Source organism: Monodon monoceros, unplaced genomic scaffold (assembly GCF_005190385.1).
Source record: "Monodon monoceros isolate NGI ecotype Baffin Bay Population unplaced genomic scaffold, NGI_Narwhal_1 Super_Scaffold_12, whole genome shotgun sequence".
Taxonomy (NCBI): Eukaryota; Metazoa; Chordata; class Mammalia; order Artiodactyla; family Monodontidae; genus Monodon; species Monodon monoceros.
The window spans coordinates 1,651,476-1,663,729 of NW_021703768.1; the positions used below are offsets into that span (position 1 = coordinate 1,651,476).

Consider the following 12,254-nt stretch of genomic DNA (forward strand, 5'->3'; position numbering starts at 1 on the left):
AAAAGAGCAAAATAAAACCCTAAGCCTAAGATTGGGTTCCTGCTGTGGGGACACTTCACGCCTCTGTGTGGGGCTGAGCGGGCTGAGGCTTACGTGGAGATTGCTGGCCCTTTGTGGATGCGCCCCGTCTCCATCTCCTCTGCCCCCCCTTCTAGGCGCCGCGTTCGTGGCTGCTTAAAAAACCCCTCTGGGCTTCCGAGTAGCTGGCGTCTCTGTGAGCTGCACCCGCGTGCTTAGGGAGGCGCAGGCGTCCCACACCTCAGGGCTCCGGGGGTCTCAGGAGCAGACGCAGGCCGGGCCTGGCTGGCCCAGAGGCCAGCGACCGGGTGTGGCCCCGCGCAGACGAGTCCACGTTCCATTCTGTTGTCGTGAACCCAGCTCCACGTCACCTGCCCCTCAGGCACCAAATGTTGGCCCCGACCCCGCTCCCTTCCTCTGTGTGCAGAGCTCCTGCACCCGGTCCCCACATGAGGGGACTTGTAATCCCAGCAGACCCATCCAGCCCTGCCACCGCCCACACCGCCCTCAGGCGGAGCTCGCTGGCCGGCTGGGAGTGTGGTGAGGCCTCAACTTCAGCCTGAGTCCAGACCCCAGTTTTAAAGACAAAATGTAACTGAAATGCCATCGAACGGACCAGAAGCTGAGTGTGTGTGTCTGCTGCCTGTGGATCCGTGGAGGAGAGAAGCCCACCCTCCCTGCCGCCAGTGCGGGTCCAGGACGGCTGAAAGGGACAGAGAAGCTGTTTGAGAGCAGCAACGAGAAAGATCACTTATGAGCACACAAAGGGTGCCGTGTGGCCGTGGACACGTTACTAAACGTCCACATGTGGAGAACAGCTCGTCTCTCGTGGATGCAGCGGCTTGACCTGGCGCGGGGCCCCGGGACCACGTGCGTCAGGGGAATAAGATGCCCTCCTGGAAGAAAGGCTGTGAGACAGAGGTGGACGGGGTCAGCGGAGCTGTGTCCAGCCTGCTTTGGGGGCAGCTCCTGCCCGCTGGGCCTGGGCGGGGGTGAGACAGGGAGGAGGCCCCAGCGCCAAGTCCACCAGGGAAGCCTCGTGGTGACTGGGCAAGTACAGAGAGATGCCTTCTGTAACAGAAACAAAAAGCCTCATTACTTATTTAAGTGTAGATTTGGCTACTGGACGATCCCGAAACTGGACCAACCTGTGTCTCACTTCCTAAGGAGGCCCTCCCGGAGAGTGTGTTGCCGGAGAAACCTGGCACGAGCGAAGGTCTTCGCGACACTAGGGGGCGTGGGCCCTCGGCTTGGCCACCCCACCTCCTGGTCCCCCGTCCGCGCGCTGGCCTCCCTCTCGCCCCCTGGCCTCCCTCTCGCCCCCTTCCCGGGCCCGTGCTCTCGGCCGCTCCGCTCGTGCGTGCGGCCCCTGCCGGCCCCCGAGCCCGGGAGTCTCTTTCCTCGTGTCCCTCTGAGCACAGACACGACGTGGTCACTTATGTCTCTGCACCTGGGGCACCTGGTGTGGGACGTGGGAGGAGACCCCGGACCCCACTCCTGCTCCCAAGGCCACTCTCTGCCTCATTCCGTCACTTCTGCCCGCAACCCTCGTGCTTCTCTGCACCTGAGATGAGCCCCGTGCCCCGACCTCGCGTGCCGGGCCGGCCTCGCCTGTGCCTGCTGCCTGCGGACCCCGTTCCCGTCTGCTCCTGGGGGACCCACAGCTTGTCCTGGGACCAGGCTCTTCACGAGGGAGCCCAGCGAGCACGGAGGGTGAGTGAGGGAGTGAGTGGGTGGATGAGTGAGTGGACGCCGCCCGCCACTACCAGACACAGCACGGCTGCTGCCCAGTCTGAGCCTGGAAGGATGGGGTGGGCGGTGCCCGCCACTGGCCATCGTCCGAGAAGTGGGACCCAGGGCCTCCCATGGGCTCCGTGAGCCACACGCTCCCACCGTGCGTACGCCCACGGCACCTCTGTCAGGGTTGGGGGTGGCTGGGAGTCACTGCCCCGGGGGGGGCCAACCAGGGACGAGCCAGCGCCCCCAGCTGCCTCTTCGCCCTCCGAAGCGCCTGGCGCCGAGTCTGGCGGGGCTGCATCCCCACCGCGACCCCAGGCGCTCCAGGCTGAGGGTCCACGTGCACTGCGGTGAGGGCCTCGACCGCTTGGTGCCTCTGCAGACTGGGCGAACAGCAGGTGGGAGACATAGCAGGGCGGCCGGGGTTAGAGCCGCTGCTGGTGTCCACGGCGAGGGGGCAGCACAAGGGGGGTGCTGGGACGGAGCAGGGGTCGGACGTTGCCAGGGAAACCGGGGAGGCCCAGCCGCCAACACAGAGGTGGGGAGGCAGCCACCAGGGGCAGCGGCCGGGGAGGCTGAGGATCCACCACCTCCTTAGAACATTTCTCTTCACCCTAAACAGAGACCCCGTGTCCACCACGGGCCCCCAGTCTCCACTCCCGCCCCTGTGACTGCACCGTCAGCCAGTCTTGTCTCTGGCTCTGCCCACCCTGGACATGTAACAGGAGCATGACGGTCGTGCCCGGCATCTGTCTCACAGCAGAATGTTCTCGAGGCTCAGCTGTATTGCAGCACTTCATCCGTCTCAGGACTGAGTTACGTACCGTCACACGTGTGCTCACTGTGCTCGTCCACGTGCATCAGATGACAGGCACGCGGGCTGCTCTACAGCAGGGTGGTTGTGAGCGCTAGGAACCGGCGCTTCCACGTCTGCTCGGGCATCCGTTCCTCTTGGCTTTTACGTCCAGGAGTGGAACTGCTGGGTCTCCTGGCTTCACACACTTAGGAGCTCCAACACTGTCCCCACAAGCAGTTTCTCTCCGTTCGGGCAACACTTGTCAGTCTTCCTTTCTTTGGTCACGCCTACATCCTCGCAGGCGGGAGCGAGCCCGCGTCAGGACAGAGGGCCCCCCGTCACAGACTCTTTGCCGATTCCACCCTGACAGGAGTTACAGGTGGAGTCGTGTCCGCCAGCAGCAGGATTTCGCCGCTGTGCTGCACAGCCAGCCGGGGGCACACGGGGCAGCTCCCTGCTGACAGCAGCTTTGCGTGTTCTGGTTTGGTTTTTACTTCTTTCAACCAATTCACGTGATGATCCTTTCGCCATCTGAGTGTGCTTTGGCTGATCAGACCTGAAATAAACTCCTCCAAGAAAAGGGGGAGGGGAGCACCTCCAAACGTTTAATTTCTATGCTGAACGAGTCACAGGAGATCCTTCAACACACTCAGATTTTATACAATTTTATTCTTCTACTAACAAAATCATACAAAGGACCTAAAAAAGGAAAACATGAAATCAACTTTAAAATGGCTGCAGTTACGGTTACACAGTTGACAGTACGGAAAGGATGCCCCGTGTAGACGGACACAGCAGGAAGCAGGTGGAGGGCGCGGGCACCTCCGTTCCACGTGAGCCGGGGTCATGTGACTTAGGAGAGGGACTGGCGGGCCCCTCCCCAGATGCGCGACGGGTCTGGAGGCCACTGAGGTGGCTTTCACTGCCTAACTCAGCACTGACCCAAGACCCCCCACTCCCCAGCCCAGCTGTGGCATTTGGCACACGCTGTGGCCGCCGAACGCTGCCCAGCCACCCCTCAGAAGCGTCTGGAAGCACATGCTTAGCCCCTGCCTAACCTGAAATCCATGCACCAGGCCGATTCCCTTGGGAGCCCATGGAAGCCAGAGAAGGCCAATGGCTGCTCTGTTTGGAGCCCCTTTCACAGAAGCTATCTCCTTATGGTCAACTTTTATCACTCAAACTCCCCCAGGTGTTTAAATAAATAAATAAGCCATCGGGAAAGTGAGGCACAAATTACTGCGACCATATACAATGGTCGTGATCACGCGTGTAAAGTGCAAACAGTCCAGGATCATTGGAAGGTATCGTGTCAGTGCCCTCGATGTGGCTGGGACCACCTGTCAGCGCCCTCAACACAGCTGGGACCACCGTCGGTGCCGGTGCCGGTGCCGGTGCCGGTGGGAGGGGACACACAGGCTCAGCTGACAGCCGGGCGCTGTAGCTGCTGACGCCACACGCCCTCCCGCGGCTGCAGCCTCGTCCGTTTCTCCAGCGTGAAGTGTGGAAACTGAGATCACAGGGGCAGGCGCATGTCAGATGCTAAAGTGTGTGGCGCTCCCAGCCGCGAAGGCTCCCCCTCTTTGCCTGCAGGTTCCCGGAGCATAAACGCAGGCGGACACCCAGCTGGGAAGTCCCGATGCCTGAGCCCGGGCCGCCTGAGGAGCCTGCACGGAGCCCTCAGCTGCCGAGGCTCAACCTCAGTCTGTGCGGCTTCTCGCAGGCACCCTGGTCGGGGGGATCTGAGTGAATGTAACTGCACGACAGCCCAAAGATCCAACCCAGGGAAATTGATTCTAGAATCCAAGGGGCTTCCCACCTCCTCTCTCACCACCAGACGGACAGCCATGTCCCAGGTCACGGCCAGCCTCGCCGGGGCGGGGGGCAAGGGGGGCACGAGGGCTTCGCGCCTCCCCTCGGCCACGAGGAAACCTTGAGTCACGTGCCGGCTCTTGGCCTGGACAGGAGAGCCCCCGGTGGCATTCAGGTGCTGGTCGGCAAGCATCGCGGCGCCATCCACACACCCACCGGGCACATCCCCAGTGCGGCCGAACGTTAGGAGTAGATGGTGACCACCTCCCGGCCGCTGCCCCTAACCAGGAGGACCCTGTTCAGCCCCTCAGTCAGGACCTCGAGGAACTCCATGTCTGGGGGCACCAAGTTAAGGACAAAGCCAACCCAACCAGGTGCGTGGCTGAAAGGGTGAATGGAGCACCTTTACCACCCAAGAGCCCACGTCCAGTTAGGCCTTGGCTGGAGAAAGAGGCGAGGACGGGACAGGGAAGGCCAGGACCCAGGGCCTTCAGAGGAGGAGACGACCAGTGTGAGGGAAAGAGGGGCACTGACCCTGCCAAGGAGGGACCTGTCTAACCCCAAGACCCTGGATAGGCCGGGGAGTCCTGGTTACCACGAGGCACAGACCCGTGAAGCGTGTGGTCAGCCTGAGGCTCAGAACCCGGGATCAGGCTGCGTGCCTCCTCCCACCTCGTCCTGCCCCCGGGGGAACGACCTGTGACCCCGAGGCCAGGAAGACAGCCTCGCGCCCCACGGCTGACCCACGAGGGCTCCACCCACCAGGAGGCTTCAGGGCACCTGGTGCCTGGAAGGGCTTGGGGGTGGAGCCACGGCTCTGCCACGTCCTGGAGACGGGCAGGAAGGGACCCGGCCGGGCGGGAGCTCAGAGCCCGGCACCGACGAGGACCCAGAGCCGGAGCTGCAGCAGGAAGGATCGGGGTCGGTCATGCGGTGACTCCCCCGCCGGGTCGGTCTCTGAGCCCACGTGCTCCTCACACACCACCCTGGTCCAGGGGCCACTGTGATCCTCGTGGAGGCTCCGGAAGGCCCCCTCTCAGTCACGTGGCCACACTGCCCCTCGGCCCCACTGCTCACGCCCGAGGCGATCAAGGGCGACTCCTGGGGCTCCCCCGCCCGGCTGCCCTGGGGCCCCAGCAGCTCAAACGTGGGAAGGAGAAGCACACTCGCCCGCTGGCTCGCGGCCCCCTGCCGGCCACGTGGGGCCCAGGCAGCCGGCGGGAGCCGCCCGCTCGCAGCCTCTGCGTGTGCCTGCCCACGGCCCTGCGGGCGGCCCGGGGCCAAGCGGCTCCGGTCCGGGCCACCCGAGCTGGCTGCCCCGCCCAACGTCGAGGGCCCTGCGGCTCCTGGCCCCTGGCCCGGGTGTCTCCGCTGAGCAGGAGAGGAGGGGGTGTTACCCTGCTGCGGCAGCGATGCCCTGACGTGGGGACGGTGCCCAGGAAAGGATACAGTTCTCGTCCCCCTGCCGGTTTCTGGGGGGGCCCGGCATGTTCAGCAGGACCAGCTGGGCATCCTGGGACTTGTCAAGGACGACGCCGTTGAGCTTCACGGCCGTGTGCATCCTCCGCACGTTGGACTGGTCCCTGTGGGAGGAAGATGGTCACTCAGCACCTCCAGCCGCGGTCCTGGGTGCCGGGCTCAGGCCCCACCCTGCCCGCTCCACTTCCATCAGGAAGGGCGGGTGAAAACAGATCAGACCCGCCACCCGGAGCACCCCCGGCACGGCGATTGCACGCGGAGGCCAAGACGACAGCCGGGTGCGTCAGCCTCTGCTCCCCAAGCACTGCCCCTCGGGCGGGAGCAGCCCCTTCGACGGCCCAGCGTGCACCTCCAGGTCACGGAGTATCTCCCGTTGAGACCCCCGCCCTACAGCTGAGCCTGCCCTAAATGCTGCCCCTCGCTGCTTCCAACGCAGGCTGGGGCTCAGGGGCTGCACAGAGGGTGAGTGAGGAAGGGCCCAGCCCTCCACCCGCTCTGGAGGCCCCAGGTCCTGGAGCAGAGCCAGAGGTGCTGGCTGAGTGTGTCCGCCACGAGGCCCACCCCCGGCTCTGTCCACCCGGCCGACGGCTGAAAGACGAGAGCCCCCGCCCTTGGTGACCCGGACCCTGTGCCCGTATGCTCACTGCCTGCCCGGTGCCCACACTCCTCGAAGCGGGCGGGGCATCCACTGTGCACCGGTGGTTCTCGAAGCGTCCCGGGCAACCAGGTCTGGCAGCAGCCCCCAAAGCAGGATCCCCAGGGAAGCAAGACTGGGGACACCAGGTGCTCAGGCACCTGCGTGCTTGTTCTCCCCCCTCCCCAGGTCCCTCCCCAGTGAGCTGGTTTCCAAGAAGCAGGGGGCAGACCCCCCGGCTGGGAAGACCCGCCTCACTGCACCAGCACCCCGCCTGCGCTGGGCGCTCCAGCACCACCGCCAACTCTGGGGCCGCACACAGGATACGTAGCTCAAAGGCCACCCGTGCCTCGGACATAAGAGGCACGGGCAGATGGGCAGACATACAGACAGAGGCCGCCACACGGGGTCAGGGAAAGGCCCCCAGGCTGCATTCCAGGCCACAACCTTTGATCAACACAACCCTTAAGCCAAATAAATCCAATTACAGCTTCCAATTACCAAGAGGGAAACAGGGATATGGAGCCCTTGCTTTCCTCTCTCCAATTTTATCTGGTAAAATTACAGGTTGGGTCTCTGTCCACAGCAGTCAGGGGTCTTTCGTTACAAGAACCGTGAATCAGTTGCCAGGATGGACCACAATTACCAGTGCGTTTGGGGACAAGGCGATCCCAGGAATACGTGTGTGACACTGAAGGGCCTCTCAGGGTTAACAGTCTGAAAACACTTATAATCTTAAAATCAGGAGTTTGGGTCTGGACAGACCCGCAGCTCCAAGATGACAGGCTCCGTGGAGGCGAGAGAGGCGCGGACGTGGGGCGGGGCAGCCCGTGTGTCCAGGAAGTTAACGGAAACCTGCACTGCCTCCACAACCGGCCGCGAGGCCACCAAATGGAAGCCCGTGGCCGTGTGCTGAGCCTGGAGAAGGGCTTCCCACACGGGGTCCTCTGAGGCTGGGAACTGCGGCTGGGGCGGGGGCCGCCCGGGGCGGAGGAAGGCTCAGTGGGGGCAAAGGTGGAAATCCAGACCCTCGGCTCCAGACGGAGACACGGAGGAGGCTGGCGAAACAGAGAGAGATGCCCACACGCCCGGGGGCCAGCGAACCCGCCGCAGGGCGCCCACCGTGGGGAGCTTTAGTTGGGCACGTGCCACTTGTGGGCCGACCTCCAACCTTCCGGGAGCTCCTCCAGCCCACCCCGAGGAGAAACCAGACGGGAGTGGGGTTCCGTCTGCCGCTCGCACCCTGCTGACCCCCACCAGGCGCACGCGGGGCACAGGCCCACGGCTCACCGCGCCTTCTGGGGGGGGGACACGCACTCCTGTGTCCACAGGTTTGCTTTTGTCTTTTTAATTAAGAGGCTTTACTCGTAGGGCACTTCAAGGTCGTGAAAACACGGCAGGAAGTGCAGGACCCGGCCCAGCGCTCCCCGACCCATCTGCACGTTTTGCTCCCTCAGTGTGGGACGCACGCGGGTTTCGGGGCTGGAACGGGTAGTGCGCCCCGAGTCCCGAGGCTCCACGGAGCACGCTGGCCAGGCTCCCACGGGAGGGACAGCAGTCCGAAAATCATGGGGGAACAAGGGGTGGACAGATGCACAGACAGACAGCAACCCCAGGCGGGCCCTGGAGGCCTGGCCCTAAGCCTTCAGGGGCCGGCCACGCAGAGGTTCATCCACATCCCTTCCCACGAGACTAAAGGTGGCAGCTTCCTATGGGGCAAAAAGGCACCCGGTGCTGGGCAGACAGGAGGAAACGCCGTCCTGGACGAGCTGAGATGAGGTCCGAACCCCCAGCCCCAAGGGATGTGGGTGAACGATCGCTACCAGCTACAGGCACAGCACACGCACTGCTCCACTTGTAGAGCCGCTCGGGACCAACCTCCCTCCAACCTCAGTCCTCACGTGCTACCCAGAGAAGGGATTTTGGGTGTGTGCCCTGAGCCGCTCCAAACAGAGTGAGCAAACTAAACAGGAAGTTACTGAAAGCCACAGTGGGCGAGCGCCACCTGCACACGGACATGCGCACGTGGCCCAGGCACATATACACGGACACGCACACACGGGCCAGACGCATATACAAGGACATGCACACACACCCGGACACATACACATGGCCCAGGCACATATACGTGAACACGCACACACAGACATGCGCACACGGCCGAGGCACACATACACGGACACGCGTACACACCTGGCTGAGCACACATACTGGGACGTGCATGCACACACAGAACTTGGCACACACATGTACACGGGCACACACACACACAGGGCCGAGCACGTACGCATGGACACGTGCACACACACTGGGACGTGCGCACACATGTACTCACGGGCACACCCACACATGGGGCCCTGCACACACACAGGGCTGTGCACACACTCGGACATGCACACGTGGTTCACGGGGGCTGTGCGTGCAGCGCATGCCAAGGCAACCACGTCTACGAGGTCCCGCGTAAAGGGAGTGACTTACAGGCTTCCCCATTCTCTACATGGAAGAGAAAACAGAGAGCACGTTACTTTAAGCGGAAACACGACACACGCTTTGAACCGTTACTCGGCTCATCCCCGGCTGCCCCTCTCATCTGACTGTGGCCCTCCTCAAGCACACTGACCCCTCGGGCCCCCTCGGGCCCCCCAGGCCCTGCCGATGACTCAGGGCTCCAGGGCTCTGCTCCACCACCGAAGACCCGGGAGATACTGTCCTAGTCTCCCACTCGGGACCCCTCCCCAGGTCCAGCCACGCCACCGACTGGCACCTGTGCCAGCCCTGGGGGCCCTCAGCTCAACAACACAGCCAAGAGCCGAGGAGGGGGACGGGGCCCCGGCCCCACGGGCAGCCTGGACGTCACCGCGGGGGTTCAGGCCTGACCCCTAGGTGCTGGGACACCCACCAGGAACACTGACGGTGGCACTGCCGCCAACCCGCCACCCGCGTCCCCGCTGACTGGCGCTGGAAGGAGGCTGCGGCCCGGGGCCGGCTCCGGCCTCTCCGAGGCTGGATGTGCCTGCCGCTCCTCGCGGAGGCAAAGGGGCCCCTCGTGGCTGCGGGCTGCTGCAGGTGGACACTCACGGCTTCAGGCTGAAGAGGTCCTTGAACCCGGACACGCTGGTGTCCTTGTTCCGGTACTTCTCGGCGACCAGCTTCTCCTTCGTCCAGGTCATCTGCACCTTGTCCAGCGCGCACGGGGCCTGGGTCTTGGCAGCCACGGCAGAGTGGGAGATGGTATTCCTGTCGTGGATTAGCTGAGCCTGGGGTGAGAGCAGGACAGTGACCAGCCTCGCCGCGACGGCAGGAGCCCAGCGCGGGGGAGGGCGCTTGCACGGAGAGAGGAGCCGGCCAGCCCCGGGCCCCACACAGAGCACAGCTGACGGGGCCTGGGGACGTCTGGACCGGCCCTCCCAGGCCCCTCCTCCTGGGCTTCCAGACCAAACCCATCGTTACATTTCTGTCTCCTCCTGTCCCAGCTCTGAAAGCCCCTGAGAAAGGACCTCTTCAGACGTGCTGACGGGAGATATTGACATGCACGTCTCCACACTGCACGTAGCCCCGCCCGCCGCACACACAGGCTCTGCCCCAACTGCTCATCCATCCATCTGTCCATTCATCCGTCTGTCCATCCATCCTTCCCCTCACCCACCTACCCATCCATCCATCCTTCCATCCATCCTTCCACCCATCCACCCACCCATCCACCCTTCCATCCATCTGTCCATTCATCCGTCTGTCCATCCATCCTTCCCCTCACCCACCCACCCATCCATCCATCCTTCCACCCATCCACCCACCCATCCATCCATCCATCCACCCACCCATCCATCCATCCATCCGTCCATTCACCTGTCTGTCCATCCATCCTTCCCCTCACCCAACTACCCATCCATCCATCCATCCTTCCATCCATCCTTCCATCCATCCACCCACCCATCCACCCACCCATCCATCCATCCATCCACCCACCCATCCATCCATCCACCCATCCATCCTTCCACCCATCCACCCACCCATCCATCCATCCATCCACCCATCCATCCACCCACCCATCCATCCATCCACCCATCCATCCATCCATCCATCCATCCATCCATCCACCCACCCACCCATCCATCCATCCATCCATCCACCCACCCACCCATCCATCCGTCCATCCTTCCATCCATCCATCCTTCCCCTCACCCGTTCACCCCCCCCCTCACTCATCAACAGCAAAGGGGCTGTCAGGGAGCCCACATCCTTGGGGTGGGGCTGTGAGCGCCATGGAGTCTGGGGAAGGGGAGGTGCAGGGGGAAGGAGCTCCCATGTCACACGAGGTGCCCGGGAGCTGTATGCAAAGATGGCACTGACGACAGCTAGGAGCTGGAAGCCTGTGGGGGTGAGGGGTCAGGGCCCCCAGGAAACCGCAGCGGCCTGTGTGGCGAGGGCGAAGGTCACTCGGGCAGGGACAGGGTCGGGCCATGCAAGATCGCGGGGACACGTGAGCCGGGACAAGGCTGGGAGGAGTGTAACGAGTCAGTGGCTGCTGGTTTGAGGATGGAGGAACAGGAGGAGGTGGCCGGTCGGGATATGATATAAGAGAGGCGGGGCCGTTCACAAGCAGGATGGCCGGGCAGACACGGGCCCTGACCCCGGAGGCCTGTGAGGGCGTGACCTCGAGCCACGTGGCGAGGGGAGGTGGGGGCAGAAGCCGCGCCACCAGCTGTTCACAAAACCAGGTGTGGGGACAAAAGCTCGAGGACGCCTCAGGGACACTGTCCCGTCGGTCACACGGGGTCCGGGCAAGGACAGGCCAGTGCGGCGCCGGGGGCCACACCCCACGCACCTCCCGCTCCTGCTCCGTCTTGGACAGCCGCATCTGTCTTAGCATCTGTGACCTCTGCTCCATCACCAGCGTCCGCTCGTAGGTGAAGGCCGAGATGTCGTTCTCCACCTACGGGTGCCGAGGCGCACACGCCGGTCACCACTCACCCCCCGACCCCAGTGAGCGTGCTGCGGGCATGGGGGCCCCCGGCGTCCCCAACCCTACGTGTGAGCGTGCAGCTCACGACTGGACGCCCTCCACCTGCCCCGGGACCCACGTTCACTGACACACGAGACACCCACGAGAGGGAGGCACCACAACCGTGGGCTCCGGACGCAGGCCGGCCCACACGCGCCCCACGGGACAGACCGTAACCCTCCCGCTGGCCCCGGAGCTCAGATCCCCCAGGAGGTGGCCAGCCCCGTGGTCAAGCCCGGTCCAGCCGGGTCCTCCTCCCGTGAACCCACGACCCAGTCCAGCCACGAGAAAAGCATCAGGCGAACCCAAACTGAGGGACTCACTACACGTGGCCTGACCCTCCTTGAAGCTGTCGAGGTCACGGAAAAGGAAGGAAGGAACCCGAGCCGCCGTCACAGCCAGAGGACAGAGAAGATGCCGCGACGGCCCAGCAGGCCGGCCCTGGGCTGTAAGGGCCGTGGGGACCCTGCAGGTGGGAGCTGCGTCCGCCCGGTGCCCGGCTCCCTCACCATCTCCACCACCTCCACCTCGGCACTGATGCGCAGGTGGTACAGGAACGTCTGCAAGTCCTTCTTCATCTGAATGCTGTTGTCGTGCACCTGGGCCACCGTGAAGATGCGCATCTGGCACCTCCTCCACACCTGGGGGGCGAGGAGCCGTCACTCCTGCCTGCTGTCCACTCCCTTCCCCTGTGGCCCCTCCCCCGTGACCCCACTCCCCGTGTGGCCCCTCCCCATGACCCCGCTCCCCGTGTGGCCCCTCCCCCGTGTGAACCC

General features: G+C 63.9%; 1 protein-coding gene across 4 annotated transcripts in view; it reads right to left on the bottom strand.

Annotated features, from left to right (window-relative positions):
• Nucleotides 1-3,204: 3,204 nt before the first annotated feature.
• Nucleotides 3,205-12,254, bottom strand: part of SLC12A7 (solute carrier family 12 member 7) — a 42,954-nt gene continuing 33,904 nt past the window's right edge. The window contains exons 20-25 of one of the 4 annotated variants that reach the window (XM_029216098.1): nt 11,988-12,119; nt 11,302-11,409; nt 9,555-9,733; nt 8,955-8,969; nt 5,813-5,946; nt 3,205-4,698 (exon numbers count right to left, since the gene is read on the bottom strand). In XM_029216098.1, the coding sequence (XP_029071931.1) occupies nt 4,607-4,698; nt 5,813-5,946; nt 8,955-8,969; nt 9,555-9,733; nt 11,302-11,409; nt 11,988-12,119 (660 nt within the window). In that variant the 3' untranslated portion in view covers nt 3,205-4,606. Of the gene's footprint in view, nt 4,699-5,812; nt 5,947-6,486; nt 8,970-9,554; nt 9,734-11,301; nt 11,410-11,801; nt 12,120-12,254 lie in introns of those variants that run through there. The other 3 variants (XM_029216099.1, XR_003792603.1, XR_003792604.1) reach the window with 3 other exon arrangements.